The sequence below is a fragment of the Nothobranchius furzeri genome, chromosome 5 (assembly GCF_043380555.1).
Source record: "Nothobranchius furzeri strain GRZ-AD chromosome 5, NfurGRZ-RIMD1, whole genome shotgun sequence".
Taxonomy (NCBI): domain Eukaryota; kingdom Metazoa; phylum Chordata; class Actinopteri; order Cyprinodontiformes; family Nothobranchiidae; genus Nothobranchius; species Nothobranchius furzeri.
In genome coordinates this window covers 69,700,342-69,724,266 of record NC_091745.1, presented here as the reverse complement: position 1 = coordinate 69,724,266, position 23,925 = coordinate 69,700,342, and the positions used below count along the sequence as shown (strand labels likewise).

The 23,925-nt window shown below is 40.7% G+C and overlaps 1 protein-coding gene across 2 annotated transcripts in view; it reads right to left on the bottom strand.

Annotated features, from left to right (window-relative positions):
* Positions 1-1,351: 1,351 nt before the first annotated feature.
* LOC107379332 (mannosyl-oligosaccharide 1,2-alpha-mannosidase IA) overlaps positions 1,352-23,925 on the bottom strand; it is a 316,181-nt gene continuing 293,607 nt past the window's right edge. The window contains exons 6-12 of one of the 2 annotated variants that reach the window (XM_054740992.2): positions 23,310-23,437; positions 23,122-23,215; positions 18,525-18,640; positions 15,255-15,474; positions 8,253-8,425; positions 4,158-4,273; positions 1,352-2,732 (exon numbers count right to left, since the gene is read on the bottom strand). In XM_054740992.2, coding sequence (XP_054596967.2) covers positions 2,591-2,732; positions 4,158-4,273; positions 8,253-8,425; positions 15,255-15,474; positions 18,525-18,640; positions 23,122-23,215; positions 23,310-23,437 — 989 coding nt within the window. In that variant the 3' untranslated portion in view covers positions 1,352-2,590. The remainder of the gene's footprint in view (positions 2,733-4,157; positions 4,274-8,252; positions 8,426-15,254; positions 15,475-18,524; positions 18,641-23,121; positions 23,216-23,309; positions 23,438-23,925) is intronic. The other variant, XM_015950044.3, reaches the window with a different exon arrangement.

The following is a 23,925-nucleotide window of genomic DNA, read 5'->3' as shown; positions in this document are numbered from 1 at the left end:
AAATATGGTAAATGGCCTGTATTTGATATAGTACCTTCTAGAGTCCTGGAACCCCTCAAGGCGCTTTACAATACAATCAGTCATTCACACATTCACACACTGGTGGGGATGAGCTACGATGTAGCCACAGCTGCCCTGGGGCGCACTGACAGAACCGAGGCTGCCAAGCTCGGGCGCCAGTGGTCCCTCCGACCACCACCAGCAGGCAATGTGGGTAAAGTGTCTTGCCCAAGGACACAACGGCAGCGACAGACTAAGCAGGGCTCGAACCTGCAACCTTCCGATTACGGGGCGAGCACTTAAGTCCTGTGCCACTGTTGCAAAATCAAACCTACTGGAAGCCTACATGACTTTACAACTCAACCCTCCCACTGTCTTTATGGGTGACCCCGCCAGGAAAGTCGACCATTGAGCAGGATTGATGGTTTATTGCTTGAGGTACACGTAGCAGGGGTGAGGAGTGAGCACCACCTCACCCCTGCCATGTGGACCTCTTTGATTCGTTTTCTATGTTCTTTGTACTTTTTCTATACTTATATCAAGTTATAATAGGGTGTGAATGGTGGACATAATGTTAGCCCGAATCTTACGCTTTGCCTGTTGCCTTTATTTTGTCTTCTTATCAAGGGCCAGCCTTTTTTCTTCTTGCAAACTGTGAAGCCAATGCAGAAGTCACAAAAACTGCAGCTCCATCCACATCCGCTGCGCGCTGGATTCAAAACGGAGCAAATTGACTACAAGCTCCAGGTAGTTTCAGGTTAGCATGTTGCTAATCTCCCACTGATTTCCAACTGTGGAGGAGGAGAGGAGCATGAGCTCACATATACGGCCCAGGCGCCCAGCTCTGACCGCAGGGTTCTGTGGCTGTGCTAGCTTCATGTAAGCTTCAGGAGTTTTTGGGTGTCAGTCATTTGCTCCCACTCTCACAGCCCCATTCTCAGCTCCACCTCTTTTCCCATTTGTGGATTGTCTGGGTGTGACGAGATGTGTGACATGGGCAAGATGGTGGTGGTATTCGCCCATTTGGCTTCATTTGGCTATATGAGGTAAATTAGTGGTGCTTTGTCCAAGATTATTATATGTCTATAGTTCTTAGGTGTACCATATTTTTACACAGACCTTTGGGATTTGTTAGTAACAAAAGTAATAATTAAAAAAAACTTGCAGGTTGATTCTCACTGATGAGTTTTTGAATGAAATCTGATGGTTTTACTTCTATTGTCTTTGAATATCAGTCTATGGTTTCCTGAGATTCAAGGATTTCCTAAAAACTATAAAGTTCAGTGTTTAATTTTAATTTTAAAAACTTGTGTATCTGTTGGGCCAATAACAAAAATGACATGACAACCAATTCTTTTAAATGTACAAAGTTGCACATTTTTATCAGTATTTGAAAGTACTCAACAATCAAAGGTAAATCAAACAGTAAGAATAAGTAATAACAATAATATCAGCAAAGAACTAGACTTAAAATTCGAAGATTTTAATTATAATTTTTTTCCATTTTTTACTCAAACACCTGAGGGAAGCAAATCAAAAGAAAACCAAGTGAAAACCAAAACAGCCACTGAAGTCATAGAAACACAAAATGAAGACAGAATAAAAGTCAGGACAAGGTCATACAGGTGTCACTCACTTCATCGGTATGTACACCACATTCACGCCGTAACTGCAGAAGAGAAACAATTAAAAGAACAGTGATAAAAATAAAAGCCTGTCTCTGCAGAGTCAGAGTCGAATGGATGCATGTGAAGGCAGAGTGACTACCCAAACGAAATTAAACACAAAAACAACTTCAGATGTTTGTTAATCCCAACCCTTTAAGCTTGTTTTACAGTGACAGAACGGAGAGTACTCCAGTTTAATGTGAAAGGCTGAGAGGACTTCCTGTTGGAACAAAGTAACCAATCATAAAGCAGATTCACAAACCAACATGTTTTAGTTTTTTAAAAATGGCCCACTTTCCTGACATCTATGACCTTTTTAAAAAAATTCATTCAAACTTGTTTCAGAAAGAAACATGACATCAAAATAGTTTGGAGGTGGACTCACGTTTCGTGTTCGTCTGTACATTTTTCTAGTTCATATTTGAATCTTAACTTTTTGTTAAAATAGGAAATACAAAGAAACCTTTGGCAAAAGAGTATACCCACGAAGGAAAACCAGAAAAATACCCACACAAGATTAACGAAAACCTAGACTGAGGAGAAAAAGGAAAGTGGTTTTCGCTCTCGGAAAATATGGCCCATAGTTCAAACCTCCTTCAGTACATTTGGGTCTAAGTTATACTGGTTTCCTCACAGAGGAAAGGAAGAAAGAAAAAAATGATCTTTTCATGAAAGTCATATTTGTTTTGATTGTCCACAAAAAAAAAAAAAGAAGTGCCAGCAGGAAGCAACCCTGGCGAAAGATATACAATCACAGCATAAAACGACAATTTCCTTTACTGGAAAGGAATTAAGAGTCAGTAACACACTCCTGAAAAGACTCTGAACCTTCACTGAATAAGGTGTTTGTGATGCCTGTGAGTCTGTGCGTGCACACTTATTGTGCATTTGTGTTAACTGTCTCTGTACTTCAGTGTTCAGCATTATTCGGAGACCGTGGTTTCCTCTGTTGCTTCGTTTTGCATGCAGCTTTTGCGGACGATGGGCAACGGATGGGCTTCTGTGTTAAAGACCCAATCTTCAAAAGGCAGCAGGTCATCGTCTGAGAAAAGCAGGTACAGATACCTAAAACCAGAAAAAAAAAAGTTACACAAGCCCTAATACTCCAGTTTTCTGTCCTAAAAATCCAGGCAACTGTAGCAGTAGCTAAGGATTTGGCTCTGCAGGTCTACCCTTGACCCATACAGTTTTAAGTCAGGGTTACACCACCAAATTGTTCTCGAGCACGGCTGTCTGCAGGGATGGGTCAAATGCTGAGGACAATTTTCCCCACACCACACCAGTGTGTGACATCTATGGCAAAATGCGCGATTACAGAATGAATGGAAGATCCAGGAAAGTGCGGAAGTCCGGTGAGACGGACAACGGGATAGTCCAATGGTTGGTTTTGGACCGAGTCATGTTATTGGCTGAGGTTTTTAGACAAACACGAGAGAACCACTTCATTACATTTTTTTTTAAATCTCTACAATATATTTATTTCTATACCATGTATGAACGTTAAGAGGCATAACACATTTTTTAAGCTAGCTTGTTTTGCAGATTTGCTATTGCAGCTTTAAGCGGCTCAATACCTCCTTTGAAAAGGGTCAGAAACAAGGTCTGCAGAAAATAATGTCAAAGTCAAAAGAAAAATCCTCAAATTGCCAACATCGCTTCTGAAAATTGCAAGAAAGTTGGGTTCCTTGGAAGGGAAATACAAAGAAACATGGAGTGCCCGAAGGGCTTCACAGAACTGTATTATGTAAACACACCGACCGTATCGGTACAGAACTGGCTGTCAGACTGCTTTGTCATCCTTCAGCAGAGATGTCCCACACAATCTGATAAACAAGAGAACGCTTGTCCTATTTTTCTATTCCAGCTGCCTTCCATCTTCAAAATAGTCATTTAAACTAGATTTTCTTCTTTAATGCACAAGAAAAATTCCCACAACTGTCTCGCTGCAATGGTTTGCTCCTGCTAAGAAAAGCTAAATTATTCACTATCGGAGATTTTAAAAAATCAAGATTAGTCACTTCCCTTTTAAAGAAGCATGTGGAACCGAATGAAGCAGTACCGCTGTATTGTGACTGCTGACCTGAATGATTCCCAATGCCCCAGACTTCAGACACGTCAGCTTTTGCCCTCCTGTGCTGTGATACGCCAAAGCACTCCCACTGGTTTGTGTAACTTAATAACCCAAGAACAGGTAAAATTGAAATGTCTATCCACTGTCCTTATTTCTTTTTATGGGTGAAAAGTATCCTATTCAAAGTGTGATTAGAATCACCTCTGAAGCAGAGATTGTGTCTGTGTTTCATTCAAAGCACGAATATCCTTCGTGGGCAGAACAGATAATAGGTGAAGATGAATCTCCAGCGTTCTGTATCAGCCCCTGTATTACTTTCACGGCGATGATGGGTTATCCAAGCAGATTTTAAAATAAGCTTTCTCTCACCAGTGGGAAGTTGCAGGAATGGAGAGGGAGGAAGAGAAAAGGGGACTTACTTAAGTGTCTCAGAGAGGAAGAAGCTCTGCTGCATGTTGTCATGGCTGACTGTCATGGTGTACACGTCACGGATCCCAGAGAAGCCAGACTCCACTCTGCAGTGCTGCTCCAGTGCCTGACAGGAAGTATATAGGTAAGTTACGCAGTCAAACACCTCATCCCTTCATGCATTTTTAAGGAATTAACACTAATTAAAAATGCAGTTTGAAGGATCAGAGCTTACAAGCGAGCATATTTATTATTCTGCTTGGTTGGTAAAGAAAATTCTTTGATCAATTTGGCGTTTATGTACGCCTAAGAAAAAAATAAAGAATGAAGCAACACGTCAAGCCTTTCAGACCGGCGTGCCACGTGAAATACAAGTAATGCTAAATCTGACAAGGGTGAGTGGAGAGTGGCTGAGCTAGCCAAGTGGATTAACTCATTATTACTCTGGCTACAAAGGGCCTGCTTATACGTGCTAATTAACAAAGACCCTGACATGTTAATGCTTGATGTTCCTGAGCAGAAGTGTTATTCACTGCTTCCAACCTTTGTGCCTGATAATTACAGGGCCGTCAAAATCGTCAGCCTGATTTCTCCTCTACTGTGTGTTAAATTAATGCTAACTCGCTCAGCTCTGTACAGTTTACCACCATTAATGTCCTGTCCAATGCCACGTTAATAATAGTGATTCCTCCACAGCTTTCATCTCCTGATAGTAGAACTGTCTGATCAACCAGAGAATGTATGGCGTTGTAAAATTTCAGGGAAGAGGTTCGAGGCTAATTGAGAGTATTAAAGAGGCTTGACTAAACTAGTGAGAGCATAACCTAGAAAATGAGAATCTGGGTCACCAGTAGGAGAAAAATATAGCTCACAAAACTGCACTTCACAGTAGTCATGTATGAAAAAATTATTATTGCATGCTGCACAGGCTAGAGGGGATTTGAATTAAATAAAGTAAATAAAGAGTTAATTTTAATGATGTCGTCTCTTTTTAGTGACTAATTACATCATATTTACATGTAGGAGTGGGAAGATAAAGATTTTTTATCATGCGGGTCATGCCAAAAGCCAGAGAAACTGAAGAATACCACATTTACGAACCGTTTCCACCCGGACTATTTTAGATGTGGCGCTCTCTAAGCCTGATCACTGGCTGTGTACAAATCCAAGGACTGCACCCTTCCGAGTACGTATTTTAAGGCCAAGTGCGTCATTGCGAAGCGGCAAGGCCAACCAAATTTGAAGGACACTCAAAATTAGGGCTGCACAATATATCGAAAAATTATCGTCATCGGGATAACAGGACATGCGATAGGCCCATCGCAAAGCACGTCAAAAACGGCGATAAATGTTTGGTTCAAACATTTCCATCCGTGTCATACGTTAACTTTTTGTAAACCAGCTGTGTTTTGTACGCGGAAGTATTATTTGACCAATCAAATGTATCAGATGGGTCTGTTCACGTAATACGCCCGCCCCCTACGTAGACCTTTAGTAAGTAAGTAGTAAGTAAGTAAGTAACTTTATTTCTATAGCACCTCTCACAGACAAAAAAGGTCACAAAGTGCTTCACAAGTTAAAAGGCAACAACATATAAATACAGTAAAATACAGCCACAATATACATAGTGTCAAATACAACCAATCCGAATGAGACTAAGTTTAAAATGCCTGGAGAAACAAATGTGTTTTAAGATTGCTCTTAAAAACATCAACTGAGTCGATTGAGCGTAAAGACAAAGGTAGCTCATTCCAGAGCCTAGGAGCGACGGCCTGGAATGAGCGATCTTTAGGATGGAAAGCAACACCCAAACATTAGCGGCGCCGTTCCCTTGTTCGTCATGCTGGCTCAGAGCAACGAACGCACTTTGTGCTGAGGTTTCTGGAATCAGCGCTGCTTTCAAACGTGAACGTGAGTCCGCTCGGTGTCGTTAATCTTTTTTACTGGGCTGACTCCGACACGTGCCGGTGAACCAACCCACCTCCATGTCGCTAGTGTTCCACCGGGTGGTGATGTTAGCCCCAGGCTCCGGTTAGCTTCCAGCTAAAAGGCTACAGCACTCTCCTCCCAGTCCCACCCTGCTAAAGAGGGCCTGGAAAAGTTCCCCCACACATCAAAGTGATTTTTCATTTATGAGCTTTTATAACCTTGTTAGTCAGGATAGTTGATTTGCTGCTGCACATAAACTGTCAGTCAGAAGCTCTGCTAGCCGGTTGTCTTAAGAGGAGCTAGTTCAATTTGTTAGCTTGTTACCAGAATCATAGTTGCAGTTTCATCATCTGAGCTGCTTTTTAAGATCTAGGTAAACTTGTTCAATTTGGGGTCAAAAAGAAATATTTTCACATATTTTCCATGTAGTTTTTTTTTTTTTTGCCAGTTCCTCTTCTGAAAGGTAGACAATTGTTTTTCTCTTTCCCTCAGAAAATCTTAATATTCTCCTAGTTTGGCCCAGCACAGTTCACTTCCCAATAGCAGCAACAGCCTTATAGCATAACCACATAAGTAGAGAAAATGCTCAGTAGCAATGAGAGAATTTGCTGTTGCATTTAAGTGATGTTAACTATTAACATTTAAACTTTCTGATTTTTATGTATTCCAAAAACCCTGGAAAGGGATGTTTTTCTGTATTTGGAGCATCAGAAAAAGTTTTATGGTGGAGGTGATGTTTTAAAGTCACTGAGAAACTGCATGCATGCAGTTTGTTGTTTTGCTGCTAATACAGTAGCAGGTGCAGCTGCATATTTTCTCAATAAAAATGTTATGTTGTAATGGAATTCATGCATTAGTTTTTGTTTGCTTTGAACCCAGAGCAGACGTCACACGCCAGACGACATCAACACTGCATACTTTAGTATTTGTTCATTTATTGTGAGTAATATCGATATAGCAATATTAAGCACCGTTATCGAATATCGCAGGTTTTCCTAATATCATGCAGCCCTACTCAAAATGATATGTATACTCTTTTCCCCGAACTTTGAGGATGTGTCTGGTGTATCCTCGTAGGCTAAGGCTAGCCCAGGATTCACTGCAAGTTGTACAGATATTTTTCTTGTAATAATTCGCGGACGAAGCAGTTTTCAATGTTAGTATCGTAATATCTGTCCCATATTCCGTCATGTGTTACAGCAAAGGAAAAAAAAAATATATATATATATATATATATATATATATATATAACACTTCTGTGTTGTGCCTTCACATTTGCTAGGTGACAAGTAGGGATGGGACTAAATATGAAAGCTACACCTTCCTATTACAGAGCCGTTAACTTCCGGTCTAAGTGGTCGAGGAAGGACCCGACCTACATGCACCTGGTAGACTGAGTACTGACAAGAATGCTAGCCCTGAATTTAGACACAAAGTGTGTCTAGGGGCAATCAAGCGGGGTACACCCTGGACAGAGAGCCAGTCCATCGCAGGGCAACACACACACACACACACACACACACACACACACACACACACACACACACACACACACACACACACAATTTAGACAGACCAATTAACCTAACACTCATGTTTTTGGACTGTGGGAGGAAGCCGGAGTACCCGGAGAGAACCCACGCATGCACAGGGAGAACATGCAAACTCCATGCAGAAAGATCCCAGGCCGGGAAGCGAACCCAGGACCTTCTTGCTGTAAGGCAACAGCTCTAACCACTGCACCACTGCGCAGCCTAAAATAGAAAATGTGAAGTAGAAATAAAAAAAATGGGTTTGAAATCTAAAAGTTTTTTGCTAATAAATGAACAGTAAATTCACTAACTTTTACTTTGCTAAATACAGGAGTTGTTAGCACTAGTCAGGAAACTTAACTAAAGCGAGTTTTAACAGAGTGACCCAGACACTGTTGTTGTGTTTAAATTCCTTTCCAGGACATTAAAAAAACTACAAAGGTTGACCCAACTAATGTTGTTCATTTATTTATTTATTTTTTACTAAATCTTGAATCTATAAAGATGTCATTTTTTCTGCAGAAAAAAGAAAAACCCTTTGATTAAAATGTTTTCCTAGGCTGTAAGAACATAAAGAATAACAGATGAGCTAAAGAGGGTCAGTTTAACCTTATTTCATTTGAGTACCAGTAATAATGACCTCACCTCAACCGCCTCCCAGCCCCAGTCCCTGTACTTGGGGTCATGGGTCAGTCTCCACATGTACATGTAGCTCTCGATGACTTCTGGTCGCAGGATGTAATATCTGTCACTCAGTCTAGTCGCCGTAGCCTCGGCACCGCTGTCGAATCTAAAGGCTTCAGGTCCCAGTTTTGTAGCTGACAGAGAGAGATGCAAACAAAGTTTACTTTTTATTCATTTTTAATGAACATGAAAAAAATTTGTGTGCTTTGAAATGGCAAGCTTCTATGTCACTTGACCCATTATCATGCGCGAGGAAGCATACAGCAGAAAAAAGGACATCAAAGCAGTAAAATGTTTACTGGTTCTTGCAAATAGACATGATACATTATTTATCAGTCCCTGTGTAAAAAAGGAAATGGAGGAAAAAGCAACTTGTTGGTCTGTTGGACAGTAAGTTATTAGCCGCTGCAAGCCACAGTATGTAGAGTACAAAGCCACAGAAAGCAGTATGTCAGAGAAACAGGGTTTTTCTAAACAAGTTTTTGATTCAACACCTTTATTCATGCCTCAGATCAGCATTGATGATGCCCAAGTTGTTGCTGTGAACCAACAGAGAACAACCTGTTGCAAATTAACCAGAGACCATTAAGTAAGTTAATGCTCAAATTTACTCAAATCCGTTAAAAAAATATCAGATCATTGTCTAAAAATGGTGCAAGCTCAACAATTGTCCTTAGATGTTTTTACATAATTCCACTGATAACAACCACGTGTGTTACAATAGTCATATAGTCATAAGCACTGGCCATTGTATGAATATGATTAAGAGGACTAATGCGTGAATATTAATGCCGCCATTAATGCTGTCCTGGGATTCTATCATGATTTTGTCCATCTCCTATAGAGCTTTTACGTCTAAATATAGAAATTTAGTCCAAGCTAATGTCACAAAGTTGGAATCACATGCAGTATCGATATTGGCACACTTCAAAATGTCTTCTGACATTTCCTCTTTTAAAACGTCATAAATGACCTGTTTAAATAAGTTTAACGAGTTGACATAACATCATAGTGACACATTTATGAGGATCTATCCATCTCTCAAACGAGCTGGCTCTAAGGCTTTCTGTAAACTTTAAACACACCATGAGCAGAGCTCACTTTGGCAACAAGAAATAAGGCTCCCTGCTGAGACTGAATTTTAAACGAGGTTTTGTGAAGTGATAACTTTCCCCAAACTGTCTGGGACCATGCCACAGCCAACAGTCGAACCACAGATCGCCAGACCTCTCTCTGGTTCACACAGACGGGTTCCTAAGCCAACTGTGATGTATAATACATCCACTAAGTCTCTGGTCTGCCCACTTGGACAGAGTACAGATGATATCCAACCCAGATGTCCAAACTACCAGCATCTGTGAGCACATTTACCCATCAGAAACTGTTCACATGTGGCTGGTTCTAGGTTTAACACTTCTAGTCAGTATCTATATTCAGTAGGTGAAGGTGCAAATGAAGATCAACAGGAAACTGGTATATTTACCTTTTTACCAAACTTTTTTTTAACTAAAACAAACTATGTCAGCATCACAATCTATGCCTCAATCCACCTTTCAGCCTCTTACCAATGAACAATCCCATCTCTTAGTGTTAGCCCTACTTGATTACAAGCTCAAAGAGGTATTGGTTGTAATATCCATCCATCCATCCATCCATCCATCCTCTTCCGCTTATCTGGAGTCGAGTCACCGGGGCAACAGCCTAAGTCGAGAAGCCCAGACTTCCCTCTCCCCAGCCACTTGGGCCAGCTCTTCTGGGTGAACCCCAAGACATTCCTTCGCCAGGCGAGAGACATAGTCCCTCCAATGTGTCCTGATTTCCCTTTTAGGTTTTCTTCCAGTTGAACGTGCCCGGAAAACCTCGCTTACAGCATTCAAACAATTATACTGTAAAATTGTGTCAGAACACGTTTAGCATTTTTGGGAATGAAACGGTAGCTTTGTGATGCTAAATTTGTTCGGGCTTGGACTACATAATTTAATGCAAAGTAATCTTGCATATGTCTAAACTCATTAATATTAAAGGCTGAAGAAATAACCTAACAAACGTGCAGAAAAGATTCTTAAAAATCGCAAGGCAGCGGTTCAACTGGCTGCAGGTTTGAAATGCTAATTTCCTGTAACTGATGTCGGGAAGCTTCAGGGTTCTATCTTAGCGGGATTGTTTGACTGTGTCTCAAATACTTGACTCCACCATTTTCCCTTTGAAGGTCGTCACAAAACCACATCTTCTGGCATCCTTTTCTAAAGCATTTTCATTTATTCTGATTATAATTCCTGTGTCAAACCCGCCATTCCATTAGCAGGAATAAACGCAGCTAAGCATTAAGTCCATCAGAACGCCTTTCCCTGAATCCGTTTGGGCTTCCTGCAGCTGTTTCAACATCAGACTACAGGTGTGATGACAGATTCATAGCAGCAGCATGACATTGCTGCATCAGTATTTAAAACACAGATCATGGCAGCCACTTTAAACACATGCAAGTGAAAATCTCACTTCCCTCTTTACTGCACTCGGCTAATCCCAGAGCTGCAGAGCATTACACGGACCCCAGTCAGAGAACCTGGCGGAGGACTTTGAAAGAGAAAACTGGAGAGGCTTTTTAGGCCCACAGATCAAAAGTATTCAAAGCATATCAGGGAAACTGTGATGAGTCACATTAGCTTGCTGCTGAATTCAAAGCAAAGAGCGTGTTGAGGGTGAATAATTACAGCCCACACCAATAGTGGGGGAATGAAAATCTTGAAATTTGTAGAGATTATCAGGAGGATGGAGATGTTTCCTGGGTTCGTCTTTAGGATCTAAGTGTAGTCAGTGAGAGGTCGGAGCCACAGTACATTTACCTTACGAGTTTTAATAGCTGCATTTATTCTGTTGTTCCTTCTTCTGGGGGCTCTGAGGCCCAATGTTTGTTTACTGCAGCAATGAAATATTAGAAAATAACTTGTTTCCAATCAGACCTTTCTGCTGGTGCCACTTAAAAAGCTTCTTTTGGCAACAAATCTCACTATTTTAGTTTGAGGGAATAGTTAGTTCTATACTTGTTTTTTTTAAACCTTTTGAATATTGTACTCAGAGGCGCTGCAAGGTTGTCATGAGGCCCAAAGCTGTCCGGCTCTGCGTGCGGTCGTTGTCGGTCGGGGCGGGTGAGTTCAGCCAGTGTGAGACGGACAATAGTGCTGTCAAACAACAACTTTTCAGTGTATGACTAATGTAGTGGTTCTGACTTGTTTGACGGCCCTATGGAGGCCCCAAGCCTTCCCTGCCAATGGGCATGTGTTGATTGTGCTACTAATTGTTTAGGTACCCAAGTTTGACTTAAATCGACTAAACGATCCAACTAAACATGGAAGAAACAATCTGATTAAATACCGTATTTTCCAGACTATAAGCCGCTACTTTTTCCCACGCTTTGAACCATGTGGCTTATAATGAGGTGCGGCTTTAGTCAACCAGAAAGGATGGATGCTGGAAAGTCTAATGAAGGAACGGTTAAAGGAGTGCTACGGAAAGCGCCCAGGAGGACTTTTTTCACAGTATAACGGCGCTGCTTGTTTTCCCAGCTTCACCCCGGGATGATGACAGCGACACGGACAGCGACACAGACATCGCCACAGAAAAGGTATGTGACGAAGCTCTTCTGAGGCTGTTCAACTCCGCCACTGAAGAAGATGACTTCAGTGGTTTCAGTGCACAGGAGGACGATGAATAAACTAATCAATAACTTTTCTGTTTTGTTTGATACTGATCAGTTCAGTTACGTTCAGTTAAACTACGTTTTCAATTCAGTAGATATCTGCGGCTTTTAGCCCGGTGCGGCTTATATTGAGGTGCGCTCTATAGTCCGGAAATTACGGTATATTGTTGGTGTTTAAATTATCAACAAATTTTTCTGCTTTTAAAAAGCAAGCACGTGTTTAATTTTTTTTTATTTCTCCACTTCTGCTCTGCAGACACCGTTCTGTATTGAAATTATACAAATCAAATGACTGTTGCTGCATGCCAAGGAGGCCCGCTGCAAAAACAAGAACAGAATCTCCTTAACCCCGACGCGATCGGTCCAATCGCTGCAATTAAAGTGACTAAACCATGGTATTCCTTCTGCTTTGGCTTTATCCTGTTAATCTGTGTGGGGCCAGGAAAGGATGGCTCATGCACTTTGAAGCTTGTACTGGATGCTAATCAGCCTACTTTAATTCCATCCATTTTTCTGGCTCTGTGAACCTGGCTCCTTTTACTTATTTCATGTTCCTGCAAAATAATCATGTTTGCTTTTTCTGGGATGGCACTTCTGCTTATCTAGACTTTCACTGGTGTTCCAGCTGAATTTCACTCAAAGCATTAGAGATTTAAACCTGCACAGGTTACAGTGTCTAATGAGTTTAAAGCCCACTGCAGCTGGCAAACTCTTTTTTCAGTTAGTTGGCAATCCAACTAGATAAAGGTTGAAGTGCCCTGATAAATAATCTATGATCCAAGTTAAACAAAACCTCTTCGTAATAAAACAACTCCTTCCACGTTCCTCAATCCCACTAGCAGTCGCCGCTACAGTCAGAAATAAAGAAAGTCCCCAAAACTAAGAATGATTGCTTAAAATAATTCTAGGCAGTTTAGCTTGCTTTTAGTATGCCTTAGTGTCTGTCATTAATTCACTGTGATTAAACCGAAAATGAAACTTATCTCCTCGCTGTGATGTCTCCTCAGCTTTCATAAGTTTCTACAGGAGCTAAATCAAACAAACCAGCTGTGTTCATGATCTAAAACATGCAGGAAACCTGCTGGAAGCAGACTCCAGCTCCACCGTGTTGGCTCCACTCCACTCCACAGCTCCCTCCACAAGCAAGTAGCGGCCCGGCAACTTTGAAGTTGCAAGTTCGGCATTCTGGCCACAGGGGCGGTGGGGTCTGAGCAGGCGCGCAGATAGGATGGGGGAAAGGGGGGATCTGCCCCCCCCCCCCCCAACAGATTCAGATCGACCCCGATCCGTCCCTCGTACTAAGGCCAGAAAGAAAACAAAATCGGAGGTTAAGCGCTTGAAGCTCCTTTTTCCAATTACATTAAATGCAGCATGACGTAAACAAACACCAACTCCAGAGGTGCCAAAGTGGTTGCTGCTAGGATGCAGGATGAAGCGAAAAAGGCAAGCAACAATTACTGCGTATTTAAAAAAGACCAACAGTGTAAGTAGGTGGGACCGATCTGTTTATGCATGTTGGTTCTAGATTCAGTACGTTGTTGTCAGTGTTGGGACATACTCCTTATAAGCGCCAAAGCCTCATTGCTGACTTTAACAAGTCTCATCTACAAATATGATCCCTCATGAAGTTACTACTTTACACCAGAAGATAGTGGAAATGTGTAACCTTCAGACTGAGCAAAGTTTGGGAGTTTTTAAGAGTTTGAAAATCGCCTCCCGCCGTGAGGCTCCCAGTCGGGGAGAGGAGGAGATGCGTGCAGCATGAAGAGCGCAAATATTAGATAAAACGTATAATTGCCGGCAGGTCTAGTCGTTGTTGACTGATCACTTTGTCTGGTAATGACTCTGATTATGAAGCATATTATTGACTCCGATGAAGAAATTCACTCATCCAGCCGGGACGATTGACGGTGCTGCAGCATCAGACAGCTGGTGCTGCACGAGAGGTGTGTGGAGTTTACAAGCTCCAAACGTTGGGTTTGATGTTGGTTTAACCTTCTCTGGGACGTGATGGATGTAGAAATGATGGTAAAACACCGCAAATGTGACAGACATAGCAACAATGTAAAAAAAAAAAAAAGCCGTAAAAAGAGGCAGATGCCGATGCGTTAGGTATGGAAGTCAGGTGTGCCACATAAACATAAAAAAGTAAAATATAAAATTTAAAAAGAGCTTGATATATTTATATATAAATAAAAACTTTCCAAAATATAATGAAAGTTTCTAAATAATGTAAAAATACGAAGGAACATCTGTTGGTCAGGCTGAAAAGTTTGGGAACCACTGCTCTAAGTGATAAGTGAATATTGTTTCTTAGTATATTTTATGTGCAGTTTTTTAGGGTTTTTATGTTTTCTGTAAAGATCGGTATTCTGAAAATCATTTAATGTTTTGCATAAAGCATGAGGTTTTGGTTAGTAATTGATTGGGAGAATTAATGACTGAATTAAATAGTGGGGCACTTCTGTCAGTGCGCCCCAAGGCAGCTGTGACTACATCGTAGCTCATCACCATCAGTGTGTGAATGTGTGTGTGTGAATGGATGAATGATACACTGTAGTGTAAAGCGCTTTGGAGTCCTTACTCTGAGAGGCGCTATACGAGTGCGGATCATTTATCATTTATAGTGTTGATCAGGTAGAGCTTTGTTGCATAATGGCTTCAAACACGTATGTAAAAGTGTTAGTTTTTACGTAAACCGTTGGATGAAATTACACAAGCTGACTGAGCTCTACAGCCTACAGACGTGGTCTGCTCCGATGGATTCATTATAGACATGATCTGCACGTCCACGCGACGTTGACTGTCTGCAGGGTAGTACGAATGAATGCCTTGTGAGTCGATGTATCTGGAAAAAAGCACTCGCGCTTGCAACTGGCGGACAACTCTTCGTGCAGCGAACTTGGTCTTTAAAATTATAGGATATCTGTAAAATCATTAGATGCAAATAGAAATTGCTCAGAACACCCTCATGCTTCATTAATGACAATCAGGAAATTACTAATAAGGTTGAGCAGCTCAGCTCTTATAAAAATAAATAAATAGATATGTAAATCTCTCTTCTTCCGGTTCACTGATTCAGGAGGACACCCTTGAGACAAACTCTCAACAACTACTTATGACTGCCTCTCCAAAATGATCTACAATAGTTCATCCACTGTAAGACAACTGGCCAGTTGAGCTTGTTCCATGTGCGTGCAACATTTTAGAGTCGACCTGTAGCACACCCCTCATGCATTTCTGAATTAATCAACATTTCTACTCACTTGAGCGGGTGTAGCTCTCATGGCATGTGTGAGTGATCTCGGCAGCGAGGTCCAGGTAATGCTGCCTCTTCTCTGGCGCCCCGTCATCAGCCCCGATCCCGATCATTCCTCCAGAAAAGCAGGCCAGGTGGCCCATCTTGTGGTCCAGGATCCCTCCTCTCCACTCAGCCATGTAGGTGAGACCTCCAGGTGACTTCTGTACCAGGTTGGCTTCAATCGCCTGCAGTAACACAGTTAAAAATGCTATGTGACCGCTTTAATCCACCGAATAAAGCTATTCCATTATTTTTGCAGCTTCACTCGTTCCTTCAACTATAGGAGCAAAAGTTGCTTGAAGGGGAAGTCGGAGTTCTTGGGAAAAGCCATGACTTCAAAAGGCGAACCCCCTTTTTCAGGCTCCTCCCTACAGTCACAGTCTATTGTTCGCAGAAAATGTTACAACATCGGATACTGTAACCCCGAATCCACACTGAAGGCATCAGTGGCGTGGAACAGCAGTGGAGCGTCGCTGTTTCAAATAAAATCAGGGTTGATCCAAACTGGCCGTGGCACGGAACATTTCGAGTGCGTCCCGAAAGTGGCTCACCGTGCCGCTTAAGATAGGATTGTCTCCTATTTTTTTTCCACGAGCTGCTTCTGGGACACGACAGTTTCCACAGTTAACACGGGGCCAGATAGTAAATCACACATGGTTTCAGTTTAAAACGTTCAGTAATTTTCAAAATAAAAGACCATTGCAGTGATTAGATTTCATATCAATGTAGATTACGTCAATACAAGTGACCTAACGACTTATTTACTGCCAGCATCTTTCGAGAGGTGCAACAGTGTGTTTTCATGGCTTTAATACTGGCAGTGGAGTGGAACAACATCAACACATCAAACTGTGATATTCTTCTTCTTTTTGGTTTAATAGCGAATGACATAAACAAAACATGACCTTTGAAGTCACGAGGGATTTTGTGATCTTTCAAGTCTAGCGAGGAGGAGGGCAGGGAATCTGCTCCACAGCTGAGACGTTTCCATGGTGTGAATTGACGCGCCGCAAAGCACGCGAGTAGACCGTCCTGCTGCTGTTCCATGCCACTGGTGGCTCCAGTGTGGATTTGGGATAAAACAGCCATAAAAACACAAAGTTAGTTTATGTTTTTGGAACCTTTTCTGCCATAATTTCTTACGTAACAGTTATGTAACTGGATAACAAGCGTGATAGCTAACTGGATAACAAGTATGATAGCTAATCTCCTGTGGCCTTTTTAGCTTTTTTGGTTCATTCATAAAATAAAAATTGCAGCAGCTCAGTGCCACTAACAATCTAGATAAACTTCACAAACAACATGCCAAAACTTCCAGAACCCACCTTGAGACTCCTCAGACTTGGTTCTCTTACCTGCGGCGTTTATTTATTTATTTACTAATAGATTATTTGACCCAGAGGCTAACCCTAACCCTAACTAAAACCTGAAAAACCCAAACTGTAGAACCCCAGGTTGGATTACCTTATGTTATCATTATACATAAAAAGACCTTTGGACAGAATCAAGAATGACTGGCATAGCAGAAGCTTTTCAAAATGATGGCAAAATCAAAGTTAAAGGGGTTCCAAAAAGACATTACATGGTAGAAACCCATGTCTTTTGTTTCCTTAGGTGTATTAAGAGGATTCTTTTGCTAAATAACAGTAATCTGTGACACATTACTAATGAAAAATGTGTTCTTATGCAACACTGTTTTAATTAGTGGTTTATTTTCATTTAAATGCCAAGGATAATTTATTATGCTGTCATCTCACCTTTGATGAAAGTGTAGCACAAGTTAATTTGAACACAGCAGATCCTGGTTATTAAATACCAAGTTAGGAGAGAGAAAGGATATTTTGTAATTAGTGTTTCTACCTTTAGGTTGACCCACAGATGATTAATAAATTATTGATAATTAGTTATTTTATTATATATGTACTTAAAGTTGGAATAACATTTCACTAAAATGAGGCGTTTAGAGATGTGAAGAATGAATGTACAGTTTTTCCTATAAAAGCTATATTTAAAAAAAATTATCAGTATTTTATTTTGGCACAACACTGGGCTTACGTTTACATTGACGAGCCAATGGGGGCACCGTTGTGGTAAAAAGTCTGCTTTGCAAGGCGAGGCTGGGACTGTGTAAAATGGCGGACTCGTTAAGTCAAGCAGTTGATTCTGAGCCCAGATGTTCTCATGGTAAATACTTAGTGGAAATGAGCATTTACCCTGTGCGATTCGTCACTGGACATGGTGCTGGCTGGTCACTTCATGTATCAACCCGACGGCTGGAAAATTTGTTCTGTTGTTGCACTACCACCTCTAAACACTAGATGTCACTGTAGGGAGCCTAAGTCACTTCAGCACTATGGGTCCCCGGAAGTACAAATAAATGAATGCAAGTCAACGTGGTTAAAAACGCTATTTTCTAATCCACTTTGCTTTAGACCCTGGATCACACATGTTGTACTGCAATTGAAATGAAAAGTAATGATGGGTGTTTTGACCACGCCGGTCATGTACTTTGATATTTATTAGCTTGTAAAAGTTCGTAATTAGCATGACTACAAATTAGAAATCGGCACATCACATATGTGACATCATCACATAATCTCCTCTACCCAAAGTAGCTGCTACTTACCAAATGACCATATTTATGGTGGTTCTTTCCTCCTGTGGGAAGTTTGCTAAACCTACAGCCCTTTTCTCTCAGTTTTGTCCGTGTCTGGTTCGATGACATCACTTTCGTGAAGCGCATTTATAGTCCTGGACTTGTTTTCACACAAAACCTAAAATAGCGTTCCCCCTGTTCGAAAACAAGCACGTTCTTGGTATCAAAAAGCGTCTTTAAAATTTATGGACATCATATGTGAAATCCATGGCACAAAAACAAGCAAAATTAGAAAATAGTGTTTTTAGCCTCATTGACTTGCATTCATTTTTTCGTTCTTCCAGGGACCCGTGGTGCGAAGTGACTTAGGCTCCCTATAGTGTCCGTGTACCATATTCAACCTTTAATTTACCAGCTTTTGCACCTAGACTGTTTTCTTGTTTAATCATAATTTAAAATAAAAACCTAGACTTGCATCATGGGAAAATGATTGTCTTCTTACAGCAGCTTTGGTCTCTCTGTCTAGAAATGCCTTAAAACAAGTTTTTAGTACACTTGTTTATAAAACGAGTGTGCAATTCCATATCAATTTTAAATGAGTAGTTTCACATATATGAAAAAAATCACACAAGCTTTTACCTCCATCGCAGTGTAATACATCTTCTTTGCGTCCTCGTCTTTCTTGTCCGACATAAGGTACGATTTTATCAGATACTCGTAGAAACTGTCCCCGAGGCCACCAATAGACACATGATCTAAAGAAATAGATTAGAGACAACATGTTAGTTCTCACAGTCAGATCTGCCTTATTGATTACTCTCTAAATATCTGGATTTATGTCTTTCAAAAGTATAAGATAGATAGCAAAACCGTGAATTTTAGGCTATAAGCAGCAATCTAGTTTTATCCATTTCATGAAGTATGTATGATTTTTTAGAAATCCGTAAAAAACACTTTTTTTTTTTACTAAGCCAACCCATGCAATTTCACTTGACGTCTGCTTAGCATTAGCCAACAGCATACGACATCCTCTTACGTACAGATGTCAATCGCAGAGGACACACACTTTCAAATTTAGAAAATTTCTAAATTTGTGACGATAAAACTAGTTTTTAATTTTATGGTGGAAAGAGTACTTAAATGTCCTACTTAAGTACAAGTACCAATATTTGATCAGTTTTTAGCAAGTACAAGTATTTAACAAAATGTTTACTTGAGTAAAAGTAAACGTTAATAAAATGTAAAAGTTAAAGTTACTTAGTTACTTTTTAGTCAGCGTAAGGATAGCTATACCTAAGTAGTGCAAAATCACAAAGCCGGCTCACAACACCGTCCTGTTTTATGAGCAGAGCACACTGAGAATCAGCCTGTTATGAGCTGCTGCTGTGCGTAGCAGCTGGAGAAACACATTTCAAAGGCAAAACTGAGTCCGGCTACCAAACCAAGCAGAATATTGACGTAACGCCGGTGCACGAAGGTTCGGCTTTCAACCAACAGGTGAGGGAGGGGGTAAACAGCGAGTGCATCAGAGGAACCGAACTGATGTTTTTGAGCAAAATTGCAGGAAAAGAGTAACTGTATAGCGTCCTCATTATAAAAAGTCTACACCTACACCCCCCAAGGGTGAGACGCGATGCTCATGCAGCTGTCTGTTTCTGTTCCGACGCTGCATTGTACAATAATTTGAATTTATTAAGCCTAAACTTCTTTTCACTCAGTAACGGATATGGTTGAAAATGTAGCAAAGTGTATAAAGGCTTTAAAAAATATAAATACACAAAAAAGTTACTGCATGATAGTAACTTGAGTAAATGTAATTCGTTACTTTCCACCTCTGCCTATGGTATACGCAAGTTACATTTAGTTTTCTGATAAATACTTTTTTAGGTTTTGAACTGATGGGAACTCATACTCTTCCCGTTCGTGTTAGAGAAACTCCATTTTCAAAGTGTCACAAGTAAAAGTAAACATTCTCAGTGGAAGCTGATAAAAATGGTGGTTTTTCACCCTGCTTGCTTAAGCCCACGTTCAGACTCAAGAAGATGAATATGATCTCTGGCAGGAGGCACACATGACTCTTTATCTAGATGCTCATGCAAGCACAAACACCTTTGCTGACTCCCCCACAAGGTTGTCTGTGTGCTGCTGTTTGTCCTTGACACAGACAAACAAACAAAGCTTTAGATTTTTTTCCCTTTGCACTGACGTTTATACACAGTTTGGCTTTCTGCATGCCTTTCCACAACAATTAGCCACCATAATCATCCCGATTAGCCCCTTTTCACTTCCAGCCTCGTGTTATCTCATGACTTTTTTATTTTTTTGATCCACCTCCTTTCAGGTAAATTGGACAGATCCAATTTTCTGAAGTCATTGAATTCATTATCATTTCAATAACCTAGAGCAATGAGAGTCATATAGCCACGGCTGCTGCATGAGATAAAAAATGAAATTAGGTAGATACAGATGAGCAGCTAAAAGAGGGTTTGACACGTGTGGTGACCAATTGTCTGAGCTCCTAAGATATTCTTTGAAAACAAATATATATACTGTATATAAAAATACAAAGGGTAATAAAAGCCGTAACATTGCCAAACGACCTCAGGAAAGGAAGGTTTTCATTTTAACATTTTTCATTATATATATTTTTTATTTACCTTAGAGTTTTTATCAGAATATATCTCCTATCTACAGCACATATGTCAGTCTCAAGGGCCGGTCTACTTGATGAGGCCTGGTCATATTTACAAAACTCAGTTAAACTACAAATCCCAGCTGCTCTTTCCCTTAGCTTTAAACCCTTAAGCCCAAGGCCTATTTTGAAGCCTGTTCCTCGAAAAATGGTATTTAATGGTAAAAATAGTTTAGATAGTCTTGTAGTGCTGGGTTTGCTGATAAATTTGATGGGAATTATTATTAAACTATTATTATTTCTTCTGTAGTGTGAGGGTTGTTTTAGGCCTGTTGAGGAACTAACATCACAGAGCCCCCACCTGGGGGACCCTAGGGCTTAAGCGTAAAGTGGCAGTGTGTAGTTCCCTGCCAATAGGGGACAGTACATACATTTCAGGGTAGTTTGTCTCTTCAAGGCACTCGAGGAGTACAGACGCTTCTCTCTTTCGCTCCCTTATCTTTTTTTTCCCAAGGCTCTTTGTCCTGTCTGCCCACAGAGCGCTTCTCTGCATTTCTTCTGAAAGACTCTATTTTCACTAACCATGGATTTGATAAATTGGTCATTAAATGCGATCAATAAGATTTTTTCAACAATGAGAATGGAGCAGGGGGATCCCATATGTCCACAGGGGACACACCCGGTGGGGTATATTTTGGATTCCTGGAAGGAGTGGAAGATCATATGCCTCAGCCAGCTGTCCATTGAGGACATCAAAGACGTGTGGATATTCGGCCTGATGATCACTGGATTTCTCCTGATTGAAGTGGGAGGATATCTGGTTTTCTGGAACTTTGGGAAGACGGGAGCGATTGGAGGGTGACCCGCACCAACGGAAAGCACCGTCCTTGTGGAAACTTCTCAGACTGGGACGTTACTCGAGGTGAATCGTAAGCTGGACAATGTTCTAGCTGCGATACCGGTATTAGTGCGCAAAATGAATGTCATCTCGGAGAGAGTCACCGGACGGTATGAACAGGTTTAAAAACCCAAAACTGGCTTCACTGAAGGACTGGAAATTATCAGTTTAAAGACTGAAGGCAGAGAGGAAAATTATCTCAGCCTGACCCAAACAAATTCTTGTTATCTGAATCTGACGCCCTGGTAGCCTTCAGCTGCAAGCAACTAAAAACCCCCACAACCTCCCACCTGTGACTGTACAGTAGATGAGCGCCGTAGATGGCTGCTCTCGCTGGGGGAAACAGGATCCCAGCCCCCCCACCTTCCTATTGGAGTCTCATGTTATGTTGTGTTGTCTGAAGTCTGTTGCATATTTGTTGAGGTGTTTTTTTTTTTGCAGAGCAAAGCTGCACTCCTGCTGGAGGGTAACTCTGAAGTGCCTTTTTTCCCTCCACCTGAACCAATCCTCATGTAACCCTCTTATCTCTATTAAGGTAGCGCAACTTGGGTTGCGAATAACCACAGTCACCAATTCTTGTCATGTGTCTTGCCCATGTATGTCTGATCTCTGAATTGCGTGTACTGAAACTCTAATTTCCCTCTGGGATTAATAAAGTATTGATTGGTTGATTGATTGATTGATTGATTGATATTGCCGTGACTGTTGCTTCTTTAAAAAAACATTACGGTAAATGTTGTTACCTGTGGAGCTGAAAACATGCAACCTCAGACTTTGATGGTCCTTAATTCCATCGAGAGAATGTAATGCCGATTGTAGTTTTCTGGCGCTGTAGTTTCTGGGTATGCTTGGTGTCCGGCGCCTGCCAATGACATCATCATACTACAGCAATACTACTCACTTGGCCAGAATATATTGCAACTCTCTTTCGATTCTGTTCTTTCACATATATTTTTGAAATAGTTAGCAGTTTTGTTATTAAATTCGTGTTTCTTAGTGCCTAAATGTTTTTGATTGTGGTAACTAGTGCTAGGACGATAATCAATAAATCAGTTAATTGTATGATGAAAATTACCTCAATTTTTTCAGCCTCAATATATCCAGGTAAAAAATGTACAACTCTGTTATTATTTACTATCATTACTGAAGTGCAGTTTTGGTGGTTGACACTGGATAGGCCATTGCATTTATTGTTTTGGAGAGACAGGGTCTATTTTATTGTTTTTGGTGCAATATTTTCTAACAGAGAGTGAAAGTCCTTATTTATGTATTTGTTTGTTTGCCTATTTATTTATGTTTATTTGTTTATTTATTTATTTAGAAGTTCTGGTTCTGGACATCCCAATGTTAAATAAAGGTGTAATTGTTGCATTTTAAAGGGTGTACTTGCATTATTGTGATATATTAACATTACACAAGTGGTTATTTTGGTTTAGATAATGTCGACAATAATATTGTTTATCGTCAATAATTTGTTGGACAATATATCGTCCAGCAAAACTTGTTATCTTCCCAGGCCTATTGGTAACGTCACTTCGTAAGTTGTACATCTAGCCAATCATATAGTGTGATGTCATCAACAGGCACAGGATATGTTTTAAAGGTTCAAATTTGAAACAAAAGCGTGATTTGATTTAGGATAATATTTTAGACTTGGCCCCCTGTGAATGTGAGTTTGACTCCCCTCCTCTAACTGTGGTACTTACGCTGAACCCAGTTGCCACTGACAGGACTGAGGAAGTTTGGATACAGGCCATGAGGTTTCTCTATCTTATTCAGAAGCTTCCTGATGTTCATCACCTGCAACGAAACACCATTTAACTCAAGCACCACCATGGTTTTATAAATAGAAACATGAACTGTGTCGTCACTACAGTCTAGTGATGTGTGGAACCTTTTCTTTGTAGATGGGATTATTCGACAGCTCAGTCAGATGCACAAATTCCAGGTGAAGAGTCCCAAACTCAGCCAAGATGCTGCTCCCGGCTGAGGCCCAGCCCCAGCTCCAACTGGTCCCACTGCAACAGAGATGATATTCAAACAGGTTGACTGTGAGTATCAAGGATTAACCACAGAAACGCCTCCCCACGACCCCCATGTCAGGACTAGATCTGTAACATTTTCTTTTATACCCCAAATTCTGGTTTGTGTTGAGTCATTGGGTTTGTGTTGCCAGAGAAAAACACTGAAAAGTGATATGAAGAGAAGTGGAGAAACAGTAGGTGGCGTTAGCATGGCAGGCAACATCAAAACGTAGAACAAATAGCATCTTTAAATCCCTGTTCTGAGAGGAGGCTTTCATCTTGAGAAACAAATATGGTTGACTTTTTAGAGCAGGTTAAAACCTCCAGTAATTTGATTTAAAGGTACAGTATGTAAGAATAACAATGACATTTAGTGGTCAAATGTGGATACTGCAGCCCATTTTCAAAACAAATGAGTCACTTTCTCACTACTGTTCTGTGACTTTCATGGATGTTGCCAGTTACGGCTCAGTACAAGAAGGTTTT